The 15,973-nt window shown below is 42.5% G+C and overlaps 1 protein-coding gene across 1 annotated transcript in view; it reads left to right on the forward strand.

The window, feature by feature from the left end:
• Positions 1-649: 649 nt before the first annotated feature.
• Positions 650-15,973, forward strand: part of RAB3GAP2 (RAB3 GTPase activating non-catalytic protein subunit 2) — a 55,717-nt gene continuing 40,393 nt past the window's right edge. The window contains exons 1-8 of the mRNA XM_060272992.2: positions 650-974; positions 9,457-9,521; positions 10,028-10,154; positions 11,491-11,572; positions 13,339-13,386; positions 13,559-13,634; positions 14,136-14,237; positions 15,148-15,247. Of these exons, the coding sequence (XP_060128975.1) occupies positions 848-974; positions 9,457-9,521; positions 10,028-10,154; positions 11,491-11,572; positions 13,339-13,386; positions 13,559-13,634; positions 14,136-14,237; positions 15,148-15,247 (727 nt within the window). The 5' untranslated portion in view covers positions 650-847. The remainder of the gene's footprint in view (positions 975-9,456; positions 9,522-10,027; positions 10,155-11,490; positions 11,573-13,338; positions 13,387-13,558; positions 13,635-14,135; positions 14,238-15,147; positions 15,248-15,973) is intronic.

The raw sequence follows: 15,973 nt of genomic DNA on the forward strand, positions 1-15,973 counted from the left end.
GGCGGCGCGGTGGCCACGGGCCCTTCGATCCCAGCCTCACCAGCAAAGGAGAGTCTGGGATCGCTGGGTGCATAGCTGTTGTGTGCTTGTGTCACCCTCCGCAGATCCCAGCTTTACAAGGCAGCTCGGGGAGGGCGGTGTGGGGAAGCGGCAACTGTGCGCCCTTCGATCCCAGCCTCGCAACCAGCAACGAGGTTTGGGTCACCACCCTTATCTTCTTCAGTGGGGTTGTTCCGTCACAAACTGATCACCATATATATATATATATATAAAATAACCATTACATCTCAGCTTTTGCTGTACTGGATTATCTCCTATGTCAAAGCGGGATATAAGAATTCACAAAGTGTGAATACAAATTTCCTATGCCTTCTAGTTTTAAACTTTAAGCTTCATTAGTTCCATAGTAAATCCGCGCCTGGTCTCGCTAAATCTTTTTTTGAGGCTGAGCCGTCCTGAGTTCAAGAGCCACGCTCCCGCCTAACCCGACCTACTGTATTACGGTATAAAGAACTCCGCTTCGCCTCCACCTGCTTGTTTCTCCCACGTGACTAGCGAAGCTTCGCCTGACGTGAGGCCGGGATTCTCCGCCCCGTCGCCTCCTCTTACTCAGAGCCACGTGATCCCACAGCCGTCATTCAAGGTTCAGCTCTCCTCCCTTTCCTTGCCCTCCCTGGTGCGCGTGCGCGGAACTGCAGGCTGAGGCACCGACGGCTTCCGGGTTGTGTTGGCTGCCGAGCTCGCTAGCCAGCTCAGGCCGGGCGCAGGGGGGCGGGGGCGGCTGTCGCGTTTAGAGAAAAGGGTGGTCGCGGGAAGAGGGGGGGGGGAGAGCCCGCTTGGCGCCAACATGGCCTGCGCGCTCGTGCCTTTCTGCAGCTTCCAGGACCTGGAGTCGGCGCGGGATTTCCTGTGTTCGCACCTTCGTCAGGGGGGCGTCGGTGGTGGAGCGGGGGGCGCCAAGGAAAGCGGCGGAGGTGAGTGAGGAGAGCGAGAGGGTGTTGTAAAGAATGCACTTCAGCAGCTCTACCAGTGCTGCAGCTGCCTGTTGTCATCCTGTCTGTCATCGCTCAACTTTTCCATTATTGGAGGATGGGACACCCAAAAGGCAGAGGATGGCGGAGGGGAGAGGTCGTCGCCCTATGCCCAAGGCACCTTTCACCACTCAGTTTTTTCTTTTTTCTTTTCTCTTCTGGGTAAGGCCCAGGGACCCAGATCCTTCTGTGACGTTTCCTTAGAAGTAGATTCCTTTAAGTAGAGCTCCTTCCGATGCTAATTAAAAGCCTTCTGCTTGCAGATCCTGGTGGCCGTACAGCTTCATGTTTCTCTGCTCTGTGTGTGTTTGTGAGAAGGGAATGACAGGTGGACTGTTTATGGGAGCCTTGCATTTACACACTAGCCTAGTAGCCGAAGGCAAGTGGAGTAGTTCAGGGAAGGAGTGATGCTCTTGTCTCTCCACTGTTCCTAGCATAGAAATACAGCAGGCTGCTGCAGGAGAGGAGTTATTTCTCCTCTTGTGCCAGCCACTGGTACACAAGTAATATTACTTTGCAGGCAAGTAACTTTTTTTTTTGTACCAACTTATTTACAAGGCTGACTTGTGGCACCTGTGAGTGCTGTTATAAAAATTTTGCAGAGCTACACGGCCCTAGAATTAAGTGGATCCTCGACCCAGGAAGAGTCCAGGTATCCTGGCAAGCAGACAAAGTTTAAGCGTCTCCTGCCCACCAAATAACAGAGACCAAACCAGGACGTGCGAAGCAAGGCACTTTTATTTTTGCTGTTGCAACAGGGTCCTTCCTCTCACACAGGAGAACAAGGAAGGAACCCCAAACAAAGATGTCTTGTCCTTAAAAAGAGATTTGAAATTGGTTTCAGCCCACCCCCCAGAAGCATCATCCATATGTCACAGAAGGGGTGTAGCCCAAGACCCCTCTCCCTAGATTCATCATAGGTACATCATGAAAGGGGAGGTCTGGTGGCAGTAATCTGAGCATCCTGGACCCTGCCCCCTGCCCCCAAAACCTAATCAACAAAATTGAGAGATATTTACATTTCCCTGTTTCCCAGCCAAGTTAATCACACCCTTTTGTCTGGCAGTCAGGTATCAGGATGCCAGGGTTATCACTTTAATTCCTGAGACAATGAGAAGGTTCCCCTCACCCCACTTCTTCCTTGCAGAGGAACACCTGGTCAGAGAGAGTCAAAATGGTGTCAGTCAGGCCTGTTTTCCTGTGCTGCTTCAGACATGTTTCTGTACATTCATGTACATGTTTTATGAACAATTATTATATATATATATGACCTCAAAATTCTTATAACAGTGCCATAAGTAACGTGTGTGTTACCTGTACTCTGTCTCTTTCTACAGAGGGGACTAGGTGGGATCCTTTGCTCTGTGGTCTTACTGACTTACTGTCCATTGGCCATGGACTGAACATTGAGTGACGATTCACTAGTTGGATTGACTTTTTGGGTGTGGTGGTAGTGGTTCATAACTCTGAGCCAAAGTAAAAGTTATGGCAGAGTGGTTTATCCATGTAACTTCTGGGTGATTTGGGGATTGCTGCTGGATTCTGCTAATAATGTCATAAGTTTTCTGAACAAACTAGCCCAGGTGTAACTTGCCTTCATTTGTGATTATCAAAAAGGATGTTGCCTGCTTATCCTGTGAAGGCCAAATGCTGAACGGATATGTTATGTTTGCTTGCATTATATTCCATGTACCTAACTTGGACCTTATGTTTCAATGTTCCTTTCATGAGGGTTTTTTTTATAAAAAAATTATTGCAGAATATTAGTGCAGGAAAGCAGTTATATTGGTACAAATAGCAGAAGATCTAGCAAAACGTGTCTGTTTCAGATTCAGAGGGCTCACAGGACACAATCTTACTCTTTGCAATAAACAAAACAAAATGGTACAGTCTATGCATGCCTACTTGGAAGAAAGTCCTGCTGAATTCAGTGAGGCTGTTTCTTGCTAATGTGTGTTTTAGGATTGTAGCTTTACTGTACATAGAAAACTAGATGTTGGGGGAAGAGAAGCGGACACGGAGCAATGGATTCAACTACAAGAAAGAAGATTCCACCTAAACATTAGAAAGAACTTCCTGACAGTAAGAGCTGTTCGGCAGTGGAATTTGCTACCAAGGAGTGTGGTGGAGTCTCCTCCTTTGGAGGTCTTTAAGCAGAGGCTTGACAGGCATATGTCAAGAATGCTTTGATGGTGTTTCCTGCTCAGCAGGGGGTTGGACTGGATGGCCCTTGTGGTCTCTTCCAACTCTACGATTCTATGAGTGCTCCTAGCTTCTTTTTGACATATTATTTCTCTGAATGCTGAGCATTTAATTGTGTGCACCCATTTACAACCTGAAGTTACTGTAAATGTCTGTTTATAAAAACATAACTATAATAAGACAATTGTTCTTTCCTCGAAAGGAGTGAAGTTTTAGTGAAGATCTGATGTAATTCTGTTTGTTTAACAAAATTAATACACTGTACTGCTTGTTTGTAAATAGAACCTAAGCATTTTGTTAACCCTTGTGGCAATTGACTTTTCTTGAAAGACACTTTGCCTTTCATCATGGCTGTAAAAAAGATAAATTGTTTTACAACAAAAACTCAAAATTACTGAGTATGTCACTGAAGTTTGGGCTTAACTGTCCAAACAGTTCCTTATCATCTTGTCACTTGTATGCGCTGTCAGTGTAATAGCCTTCTGATTGAATCCATTGATTCAGCTATGTGCTGAATAAAAATATCTGTCCTGTAGGCGTGAGGATTTTCATGAACGAACGTACAGAGTAGCCAAAATATATTCTCATTGTTGCTGTCCACCTCCTCCCACAAGATATTGAGAACTCAGCAGACCTACTCTGTGCTTATTTCTTGTGGTTTTCAGAGGAGACCTGGAAGTGCCATTCTTTAAGGTAGCTCCTGAGCAAAAATGACCTTACATAGCATCTCCTGAGTGTACACAACTTGGGAAAGTTTTCACTAAATTGTATGGCATCTGTGTTAGAAATGCAGCCAGAAAATTATATTCTTAACTGTCATACCTTTTTGGAATAAGACAACAGGTGACACAGTATTTTCATGTGTTCCATTAACTGTGTTGCATAAACTATTTGTCCTATTAATGTGAGCCATAGGTGTAATTTACAGGGCATGTTTTGAATTTGGTACCCTGTGCAGTAGAAATAATACTTCTCTTTAGTGAAAAGCAGCGTTGGCCCTGAGAAATGATTGTGAACAATAGAACCACAATTAATTTTCCATATTATTTGTATGTCATAGAATCATAGAACCACTGAATTGTAGAGTTGGAAGGGAGCACGAGGGTCATCTAGTCCAACCCCCTGCTATGCAGGAAATCAAAGCCCTGGAAGAGTTATCATTAGCTTTTACAGTGTGGCTTCCTTGTGCCAGAAGAGGTCTGCAAGAATGCCCCTAAATTTTGGGGTGTTGGCAAGACAGGATAATTAAGATTTCCTGACAATGTTGTGCTTAATCTACATTATCCTTCATAATTTGTTAACTTTGTACATCTAAAATATAGGATGCCAGTGAAATGTTATAAAGAGCTTATAAATAAGAGCTTTGGAACCTGATCTGTGGTTACTCCAGATTATTTACTCTGCATTTATCTCATGAACCTCCCTGAGATCGTTTGATGAAGGGTGGTGTTTAAATCTAATCATCATCAACAACAACAACAAAATATTTAGGGTTATTGCTGATCTTTTGTTGGCTTTGACAGGGAAGCGTATACATGCCCTTTAAAATGTGTTGTGGCGGGGTGTGTGTGTTATTTGGTTGTTTTTGTTTCTATTGTGATTATGTATTTAGTGTTTTTATATTGTGATTTTATTCTGTGATTCGCCCTGAAACCTGAGGGTTTAGCGTGGTATATAAATTGAATAACTAACCCCCCCATTCATTCTGAACTATTAAAAATGAAATTTATGTACCTTGAGCTGTAGATAATTGCTAATATGACTGACAATACAATCCCAAACAGATCTCACCTGGGAGTGTGACTTTCATGCTTAGAATAGCACTGATAAGCTTCAATTCTAAACACAACCATAGTTCCATGCATAGGATTCTCCTGCTTTCTGATGTGACTATGCTCTTCTGAGCAGTGTCTTGTACCCAGGGATTGAACCTGAACTAATTTTTTGCATTTTCTTGCATTTGCGACAAGCATGAGCCTTGATTTGAAAAGTTCCAATAACCCATCGTCACCTACTCTCACCCCCTCCCCCTCCCATCCCTTATCTACCTCGTTTTCCCTCTTTCTTCTTAGTGTCTTACCAAATGAAACTGATTTGCAAAAATTATACATGTTAAAATATGAGAGACACTGCACACACCTTTGTAATTCAAGAAATCTTTTATATATATATATATATATATATATATATATATATATATATATATATATGTGTGTGTGTGTGTGTGTGTGTGTGTGTAAATATATATATATATATATGCTCCAATAAACTTGCATATTGGTGTAAGTGACCTGTAGCCTAGAAGGAAAATTGAAGGCTTTCCTGCCTGGTCAAGTAAAGGTAATTGTTTCTTGCCATGGACAAGTCGGTAACTATTTCCAGGTGAGGAGTTGTGGTGGACTTAACTGGCAGAGAAAGTTCAGAAGTTGGAATGGCTTGGGGAAGGTTTATACTGAGGAAGAGAGTTGTCAGGAATAGCTTATGATGTGAGTATGTGCTTAAAATTTTCAGTTTGACCTGTCATAAGAGTTAGAGCTGTTAATAAAGAGACACCAACATAATAAAAGCAACCAAGCTATTAAATTAACTGTTTAATATTTCTCATTATGCAGCAGACTCCGTGCTAATTTTAATAAAAACTTGGCTGTATCGCTAAGAGGCTATTAGTGTCATGATGCCACAGAAAATCACCCCAGTTAAGATTACACCCGGGATAATTTGTGTAATTGGATTTTTCCAAATACTGCGTTTTTAAAAAGCAGTGCTTAAGAATAAGGGCCTGTTTAAATTTAACTTCCGTTGTTATTCTCTTTATTTTGGTGGAGTTTAGGTGACCCAATTGGCTACCACAGTGAGTTAATTAACGGTGGATTTATTGAATTTGTATTGATTTAAAATAAAACCATAGGGTGGAATCCAGTTGGTGCCTTGCATTCACAGAAAGTATTTCTGATTCAGAAGACACTTCTGCTAATGTAGTAGGAGGAAAGTGTTCTTGTTCACCCTTCTCCCTCCAGCTGTGCCCTCTTGACATCTGTTCTGTTTCAGAGGGTTCCTCAACTCTCTGGAGCCACTCTTTGGTGCTGGGGCAGGAAGGAAAGGGGAATTGGCAGACATGTCCTCCCCTCTTCTATCTGTGGAAGCATCCACTGGGTCAAAAGGCCTTCCCTGAGCTGAGCGCAAGGGCACCAAAGGGATTCACCCATAAATATCATCTGGTACAGCTAGTAGGTTGTTACTCTCTACTGCAGGCATGTCCAAAGTCTGGCCCAGGGGCCTAATCTGGCCCGCCAGTCGGCAGTTTATTTTCAGGGGTAAAATCCTAAAGGAAGGCCAACAACTTCAATCCTAAAAAAAGGTCAATAACTTTGGTCGGCCCTCACGCATGTTCACTTCATCAAATCTGGCCCTCTTTGAGAAAAGTTTGGACACTCCTGCTCTACTGGGTCATACTGCAGTGACAGAACTTCCACTATACAGTGGTACCTCGTTTTATGAACACAATTGGAACTGAAGCGTTCATAAACTGAAGCGAACTTTCCCATTGAAAGTAATGGAAAGTGGATTAATCCGTTCCAGACGGGTCCGCGGAGTACTCAACCTGAAGCGTACTTAACCCGAAGCATGGGTGTAATTGGTTCCGGAAGTCTGTTCATAAACTGAAGCGTTCATAAACTGAAGCGAACTTTCCCATTGAAAATAATGGAAAGTGAATTAATCCGTTCCAGATGGGTCCACGGCGTTCGTAAACCGAAAATTCATAAACTGAGGTGTTCATAAACCGAGGTTCCACTGTACAGATAAAAGGTCAGAAATAAGTGGTTGTTTGGGTTAAAGGTGGGTCTGGTAGGCTTGAACACTGATCATTTTTATTTATTCATCTGAAGGTCTCAGGGCGGTTCACAGCATAAAAATATAAGTTAAAAACACAAAATACATAATAAAAACAAGAACACAACAAACCAATACCCCCCCCCCCAAAGTGGATCACTTGTGGCTTTTTGGTAATTGCTTCTTTTTAAGTTAAAAACACAAAATACATAATAAAAACAAGAACACAACAAACCAATACCCCCCCCCCCAAGTGGATCACTTGTGGCTTTTTGGTAATTGCTTCTTTTTAATAGCAATACACTGATTATTTATTTAGGAACATTACAAAATTAATGGCATTTTCATTTTCATTTTACAGATATAATGGTGAACATGCCTCTTCTAGAAAGCTTCAGAATGTCTAGAACAGAGTATTGCATAGTTGTTTTCTAACAATTACTGGCTTAACTTTGCATAGGATGAGCTCCCTTCTGTGCTTTTCATTCAGTTTCTCCCTATGGCAGAGTGAAATATGTATGCCATAGGGATTTCTAGCTTTGCTTTATTAACTGCACAAACTCGAATATTTCTAAATTTGAATCGGAGGTGGAAATGATTTATTCTGGTGGTTATGCACAAAGGTCGAGTGACTCACTTCTTCAGACTATGTGGAGACCTTTTCAGTTCAATAAATTGCTTTTCCGTGGGAGTTTTTATAAATAGCTGTGTGTGGGTAATGGTGTTAGCAGCAGTGGTTACTTCCAGAATGGTGTATATCAGTGCTGGCAGTAATAAACTTCTAATTAAAAGCAGTCCTGCTTAGACATTTTGCCTTTGGTATTCTAATGCCATCTTTCCATGAGTAGAATTGATTCAATATGAATCTATATACCTGATCATAATACTTCGGAATGGGGCAGAATAGTTACTGTGGTCTAGCCGGCTTGATTTCGATGCTCTTTGTAGCCCTAGCAGCTATGCTGAACAAAATTGGCAGAAAGAAAAATATACAGTGATCTCAGCAAATGTTGAAATCTGAGTGTTATGTTCTAGTATTGCTTAGTCAATTGGTGGCCAAAAACAGTAGATTCTGTGGCTTTTCAGTTTAAGTTGTGAAACACCCAGCTTCTTAATTATGTAATAGAAACTACAAATAAATGTGTATTTCTTCTGTGTCGTTTGATTTTCATGGTAATGTCAGGGACCACAGCAAAGTGCTCCTGTTCCTTGACAGGTGTATCAAAATACAGGACCTGTTTTACTGAGCTATGCTAGACCAAAGATCTTACACTGCTTCTGTGAGATGATCAACCTGTTTCTAGAAAGGGGAAATACCGGGTATGTGGGTTGTGACTTATAACAGAGCTTATACGGAAGGCAGCATGGATTCTGGAGTGGACTTGCAAAACCCGGGAATGAGCAAGTTGAAGGCATCTCACCAGACATGTTCGATGAAGAAGGGGTTTGATTGATATCCTGATGTTGTAGGGGCAAAGACGACACGACTCGAGGCAGGTTGAACTCAATGGGAAGGCGACCAAGAGCAGAGCTCGAGCGCTTCCTTTTATTGAAAGCTCAGGATGACAGTTAATCATTACAACGACAGTGTAACTTCTAGCCAATTACAGCAGTGCAGTCCCATACAAGGTGATGTTTCCTGTAACGTCACAACCGTTCACTCCCTAAGACATCCTCCATAGCCCACGTGTTTTGCCATGCCCTCTGTCCATGCTCCAAGCACATGTCACTCTGTAAACACCCCCTCCTCGTTCCCATTGTGTTACCCTCCTTGGCTTGACCCATCTGGTTTGTCCTGATTCATCCAGTTCCATCCAGATCCCCCTAGATCCTTCTAGCTCTGTTGTGACCTGTTGCCCTGCTGACCTGAGCCTCTGACCTGTCCTTCTTCACGTGTTTCCCATTCTGACATTAGCCAGTTTGCCGCGCTAATGCCCATACTCTTGAAGATCGGTGTGGCTTGCCAGCACCAGATCTCAGTCATTCCCACACATGCCAGCACAATTTCCTCGTGTAATCCCCACATCCTGTTTTTGTTGCCTGCTTGTTTCTACAAAACAGTTAATTGACAAATACCAGTCATGTTGCATTTGATTTGATGTGAGGCAAGTTGTGTAGGTCTGTGAGCCCAGTGATCGCTGGCTCAGACTTCTCTCCCTGGTCAGGTATTTAGACTCTGCACCTTCTGCCTCTGAGTTGTCTGCAGAGATGGCTTAATTTGCATGCAGTCTTTTTCCTTGGAAGGCTGTTATGGGTATTGCTTTATAAACCCCCTTACGGTTATTTCTATATTTAAAATTAATAGTTAATCAAATGCTTTTCTCGGCATCGAAAAGTGATATATGGACCATGGTTATGATTTTGAAACTAAGCTAGAATTTTCCAATATTAGGTAAACCAGCAAACTGGGAAGAAGATGGTTGGGGAGCGTGGGATGAAGCAGAAACGCAAGGACCTGTAAGCCTCTCTGTTTGCTTTCATTACTAATTATGCCTTCTGTAGATGTGCATTCTTTGTTCCTTGGAATAATATGAATAATCCATTGAGTAACTCTGTTAACTGTTTTCAGTAATTAAACTTTTAAGGTTCAATTCACACATCCAACTTACAGGTTGATGATCATACAGTGTTTCTTCCTGTTATGAGTACATCCTATTTTATTTTATTCAAATATTTATAACATGCCTTTGCACAAATGTTACCTTAAAGTTGCTAAGAAATTTAACTACAGTCAGCAAAATGAAAATAGCTCTTACTTTGAGAGCCATTGCACAGTGGAAAGAAAAATCAAATGCTCTCACTGTCCTACGAAATTTGCAATTACTGTACATGGAAATAGGCTTATTTACATTTCCCCTAAATGCTGCTATCTTTTGTGTTTGTGAGTGTGGACATATATGTTTCTTTATAACACTATATATGTTCCCCACAAAATTAATAGCTTTAAAAATCACTGTACACAGGAGGAGGAGGAAGAATCAACTTCTAAGACTCAGGCAAATTCCTGGCTTCAGGACTGTGTCTTATCCTTGTCGCCAACAAATGATCTCATGGCAATAGCTCGTGAGCAGAAAGCTGTGTTTTTTGTGCGTAAGTATGCTTGTATGCAGTTTGTATTCCTTTGATTGTATCCTGGTGATCAATAGCAGGTTTCAGATTCACAGACTTTTAATTTGTTCCCATTTCTGTTCAGTTTATTTAAAGTGTATTTACCCCACTCTTCAGCTAAAAAAGGCTCCTGCAGCAGCTTGCAAAGATCAATAATATGGCAGCCCCTGCCCTCAGGCTTGCAATCTACAAGGCATGGCACTAAAGGAAAACGGGTTTGGGAGGGAGGAGGTAGAAAGGAAGCTTGTTTTTCATTACAAAGTGCAGCAGATGATAAAGCAGAGTCATGGGGCTTGATCTAAGCACAATGAATGGTAGTCACCGGATTTTCCTTATTCAACAAGAAAGCTGTTAGGAGCAAGATACTGTTCTACAATTGCTGTGGTCCTGTCACTAAGGGACAATTGCAGCAAATAACATTGCTTCTGCAAAAGCACATATTAGCAATACTTATTCTTCACGTTCTCCCCCACCTTTTATTGATACAGATTGATAAACCTGAATTTTGAGTGGAACTTCACTCAAGGGATGCTCCGATTGCATGAAGGAGAAGAGGCAATTTTATCTTATTCTTGCGGCTCCTTGTAGGTGCCACCAAAAAAGGAGGATTGAGGGAACTACATACAATGGTGGGGGAGGTGGTATGTAGAACACAGGGAGAATTAGCCTCCCACCCCTTCTTCCAATGAAAATCTCCCCTGGTTTTGAGTTCCTTGTATGAACAGAACAACCTCTTCCATTTGCTATACATTTGTACCTCGTTTTACGAACTTAATCCGTTCTTAAACCGAAACCGTTCTCAAACCAAAGTGCGCTTTCCCTAATGAGGCCACCTGCCGCCGGTGCCCTTCCACCATTCGGATTCCTTTCTTAGACCGAGTTAAAGTTTGCAAACCAGGACACTTACTTCCGGTTTTGCAGAGTTCATAAACCAAATAGTTCGTAAACAGGGCTGTTCTTAAACTGAGGTACCACTGTAGTTTCTAACAAAGCTATGATCTGACTTTAGATGCAATAAGAATCAGATGGTTGCTAAAGAATGTATCTCCCCATTTTGGCTTATGCATTAAAAGAAGTATTAGAGTGTTATGCTGTTCCCAAGTAAGTGCATATAGAATTATTATGGAAGGAAGTCCAGGGAAATAGATTTTACAAGGCAAAATCTTTGTGGTGCAGAAGAAAAGAAAAATAGTTAAATGCCTGGAAGCTGAAACCTTTATTTTTATGGGTGATACCCAAGAAAAACATCACCTTTTTATTTAACTGTGTTACCTTAAAGTATAACACTTTATCCACTTTTCTCTCCCCCGCTTCCCAGCAAAATGGAAGCACAGTGAAAAAGGGAAAGAAGAAATGCAGTTTGCTGTTGGCTGGAGTGGCTCTTTGAATGTTGAAGAAGGGTAGGCATGGGATCTAGAATATGTTGTGAATGAAAACGTCACTGATTATTTTTTTTACTGCTCTGTCAAAACTTATACATAAGAGGTGATCCAAAGGAATGTACATACAAGTCTCCCTTGTGTTGAGTCAGATCATTGGTCCATGTAGTTCATTACGTCCAAGCCAGTTCCCCCAGCCTGGTGCCCTTCAGGTGATTTGAACTAGAACTTTCATCATGCCTGCTCATTGCTGAAGCTGGCCAGTTGGGAGTTACTCGAAACACCTGGAGGGCACCAGGTTGGGGAAGGCTGGCCTGCGCTACCTGGCAGCAGCTCTCCAGGGTTTCACACAGGATTTTTTTCTCAGCCATACCCAGGGTTGAACCCAGGACTGTCTGCATGCAATGCAGGAAGGAGACTCTACCACTGAGATCTAGCCCTCCTCCAAGAAGCACCCACACATGTCTTGTTCTCATTCTCTCTAGTGGAGAAAATTCCTTCTATTCATGTATGAGAATGGGAAAGTGGGTGGAGGAAGGGAGCTACTGGTTGAGCACAATGATTCCATATAGCAAATAAGATACCTAGAACAGCGTTTCTCAACCGCTGTTCCGCGGCACACTAGTGTGCCGCGAGACGCTGGCTGGTGTGCCGCGACGTGCGGCGACGAGAAGGGCGATTTGCCTTGTCATGTGCCTGGCGGCCGCCAATAACAAAAACTGACCCGCCGGAAAGCAATATTTCTCCTCCTCTTTCCCAAAGCTCAGTGCAAACGAGCCTGGCGGCTGCCAATGCAAATTGCTGACCTGCCGGAAAGCAATATTTGGCAAGTGTTTCTTACAGTCATAATTATAATATAGGGCGGCACAGAGTTAATTTTTTAAACTTTTTTAATGGTGGTGTGCCTCGTGATTTTTTTCACGGAACAAGTGTGCTGTGGCCCAAAAAAGGTTGAGAAACACTGACCTAGAAGAAGAAAACAGCTATTAAAATTGCTATGCATCATAAGCTGCCAAAAGCTTTAAAGGGCAGCACCTTTGTTTTTTAGACAGGCGCAAGGATGCTATTAAATCACCATTAATTAGAACAGCAGACCTTAATCAGTTAATTGATGTGCTGCAGATAAGTGATTAAAACATGCTTTTGAATTTAAAATCTGCCTGTTTGATTTAATTGCTTGTATATTTTGGGGAGTTCTTAGACTGCAGGCTTCGTCGTCTCTTCACTGTTTTAGGTGTAGCTTCTCTAGGTGAATCTGTGAAGCTCTCTATTCCAGTTAGACAACTGAGTGGTGTTGTGAAGTGGAGGTAGGAAAAGGAGGGGGTAGTGGTGGCGCTACAAAGATGCTGGATTTAGACATGTGACATCCCCGTGATGATGTGCAGTGGTTCACGTTCTCTTATTCTGGGATAATTAACATGAAATGTCCATGGCCTTGTTAGGCACGAGCAGGAAAAAGCCTAAACAAATCTAGACTGCGTAGTTGGAGGAAAACATGAGCACAGAATATGCAAACAAATGGCTTGTGCCATAAATCCATCTTTACTGGGTGTGCAGTTATGTGGTGGTTGCCTCAGTATAGCTGGCTTGTGTGAAAGAGGGCCTGTATCGAACATTCCCTCTGCTCTGTTGACCAATTGCAGCAGGCGTATGGGGAGGAAACTCTGTTGCTCAGGGCTTCTGTTGACAGGGTTTGTTGGATGAATCCCACTCTGTTTTGTAATGTTATTAATGCTGACAGTTCTCTTCGTGGCAGAGTGCTTAATACTGCTGTATTTTTCCTCCAGTGAATGTGTGAGCAGTGTACTGTGCATTCCACTGGCAAGTCAAAAGAGGTAAGAAAATGCTTTTAAAAACACACACACACACACACACACACACACACACACACACACACACAGCTAGACCTCCTTTACAAAGCCTGGTGCTGCCTTTAGATGCACCCATGGTAATTTCATCAATTCAGAGTAAGACTTGACATGATTCCTTTCATTTTCTTTGAGACAGGAGCTCCACAGGACGACCTGACTGGAACTGTATTGTTGTGGGCTTCACCTCTGGCTACGTTCGCTTCTACACAGAGGTTTGTCACTTGTCACCATGGTTTGCCTGCCTGCTGAGGGCTTTGTCACGTACCATGGTTTTCTTGTGTAGAATTAACAATGCTGAAGTACGGCGCGTATGATATTTTCGATATGAATGCCCCAAGAAGACAGCCGTTTCTTAGCTTCTTCCTTATGCAAGTGTATTTATGACAAACCCCCAACATAACTGGCACCGTGCTTCAAAACTATATTAAGGTTCCTATGCAGTGGTACCTCCGGTTGCAGACGGGATCTGTTCTGGAGCTTCGGTCGGATCCCAAGGTTTCTGCAATTGGAGGGACCGCTTCTGCGCATGCGCGCGCCGCAAAACCCCAGAAATATACTTCTGGGTTTGCCGCTTACGTATCCCGAAGTTTACGACTGTAGTGCTGGAAAAACACGTAATGTGTGAGGTGACCTTTGAGGTTTTGTGACTTGTAGCCCCATCTTACCAGTAATATACTGAATACTCTTTCAGCTTTGTTGTTCTCACTTTTTAGAATGGAGTGCTTCTGCTGGCACAGCTTTTGAATGAAGACCCTGTTATGCAGCTTAAATGCCGAACTTATGAGATTCCACGGCACCCTGGAGTTACAGAGCAGGTATGATGGCAGATATATAAGAAAGTGAAATAATTACAGAGTATGATACGGTTTTCAACGGTTAATCGTTCAGAGCTGAAGCTTTTTTTTTGAATGTGTCGCGGGAATTAAATTTATTGGGGCTATGCAGGCAACAATCCATAACTATGGTTAAAGGATTTGAATTGGGCTTGCTGGCTTGAGTGGGTCCTCACTACCCCTTTCTTATTGTGTAGATTTGCCTTCCCTGCTTTGCCTCATCATGGCTCATCATTGCGTTTTTCACTATTAATCATGGTTTAGGACAGGGTTGACGAACCTGCAGCCATTGAACCACGTATGTCCCCCAAAATTTGTCATTAAACCAAAAACTGTTCCTTTGGTTTTCTGTAATGCCATGATGTCAAAAGGATCTTGTGCCCACCACATGCCATTTTTTAAAAATAAAACATTTACACCCACTTTTTTGTGCAGCCACTGGAGCCAGCGCGTAGGTCAATGGAGCCCTCAAAAAAGTTAACCGTCCCTAGTTTAGGCTAACCATGATGTGCTTTCAACCCAGGGTTTGAGATCATGTTTTGAATCTGGTTACAAATGCTAGGCTATGAGCTTTCCCTGCAGATGTTGATCTTATACTGTTGCATTTGTTGTTGAGGTGTCAAGGCTGGTGAAGTGGAGCTGTGCCAAACTGCACTAAGTGACAACCTAGACTGCCCCATTTGTCTTTATAAAGTGCTGGGCAATGAGCCTGCATCAGTTGTGTCTTATTTTCCGCACTTCTTTTCTGCTCTACCGCTGGACGAGCAGGGTTCAGATCCTGGTGCTATAGTCTGAATGAACACTGGTGTTTGCTTAAAAGTGAAATAAGCCAAACAGGATAGCACATTAATTCATTTTGCTACAACAAGGCAATGATCTTCTTTTTCTTCAGAACGAGGAACTGAGCATCCTTTATCCTGCAGCAGTTGTGACAATTGATGGTTTCAGCCTATTTCAGTCCCTCCGTGCTTGTCGAAACCAAGTAGCAAGAGGTAGGTCCAGGCATGTGGGAGAATTTGACCCATTTTAGCGTGCCTTCCGGTGGCAAAAGTGTATTAAACATTTTATTGTTTGGCAATACATACAGGGATGTTACAAAGCATTGGGCGATATCCAGCATTAGCCATGCTCGGAGTAGACAACTGAAATCAATGAATTTACCAATTTATTTCCGTGGCTCTGTTCTGCATATGACTACCAATGGATATCACCCACTTTGGAAAGTTTTCCTTTCTGGAAATCTGACAGCGTCAAGACTCCAAAGCAGTCCCACTTGAGTAAAATGTTAGATATCTTCATAATTTTATTGTCCTGCTGGCTACTTGTAACTTTGAGTACTCTCTGAATTTTGGAACTCTAATGACTGGTATAGTTTGTATCAGATGTGAGCCTGTTATTGCTGGCAACCTGGCAACACATATTCTTGTTTCATTGAGAACTTGGTATAGGTTTGGTGGTACATTTTACTTTTGCCTCATGCGCCAAAGTGAACCGCTTGCCTTTTGAATGTTGTATTGTGTAAAGAAGAAGAAGCTTTAATCACTCTAATGTTATTTAGTCTCTCTTCCCCCCCCCCCCAAAAAAAATCTGTTCCAAGGACTTGGTATATGACTGTTCTTGCAAAAAAACTTGTGGCTTGCTAAATGCTACCTACAGAGTTTACTGGTTGATTAGCGAATTAAATATAGATCACTAACTTCTAAATGTCCTGTACTATA

This window comes from Zootoca vivipara, chromosome 3 (genome assembly GCF_965207765.1).
Source record: "Zootoca vivipara chromosome 3, rZooViv2.hap1.1, whole genome shotgun sequence".
Classification (NCBI taxonomy): Eukaryota; Metazoa; Chordata; class Lepidosauria; order Squamata; family Lacertidae; genus Zootoca; species Zootoca vivipara.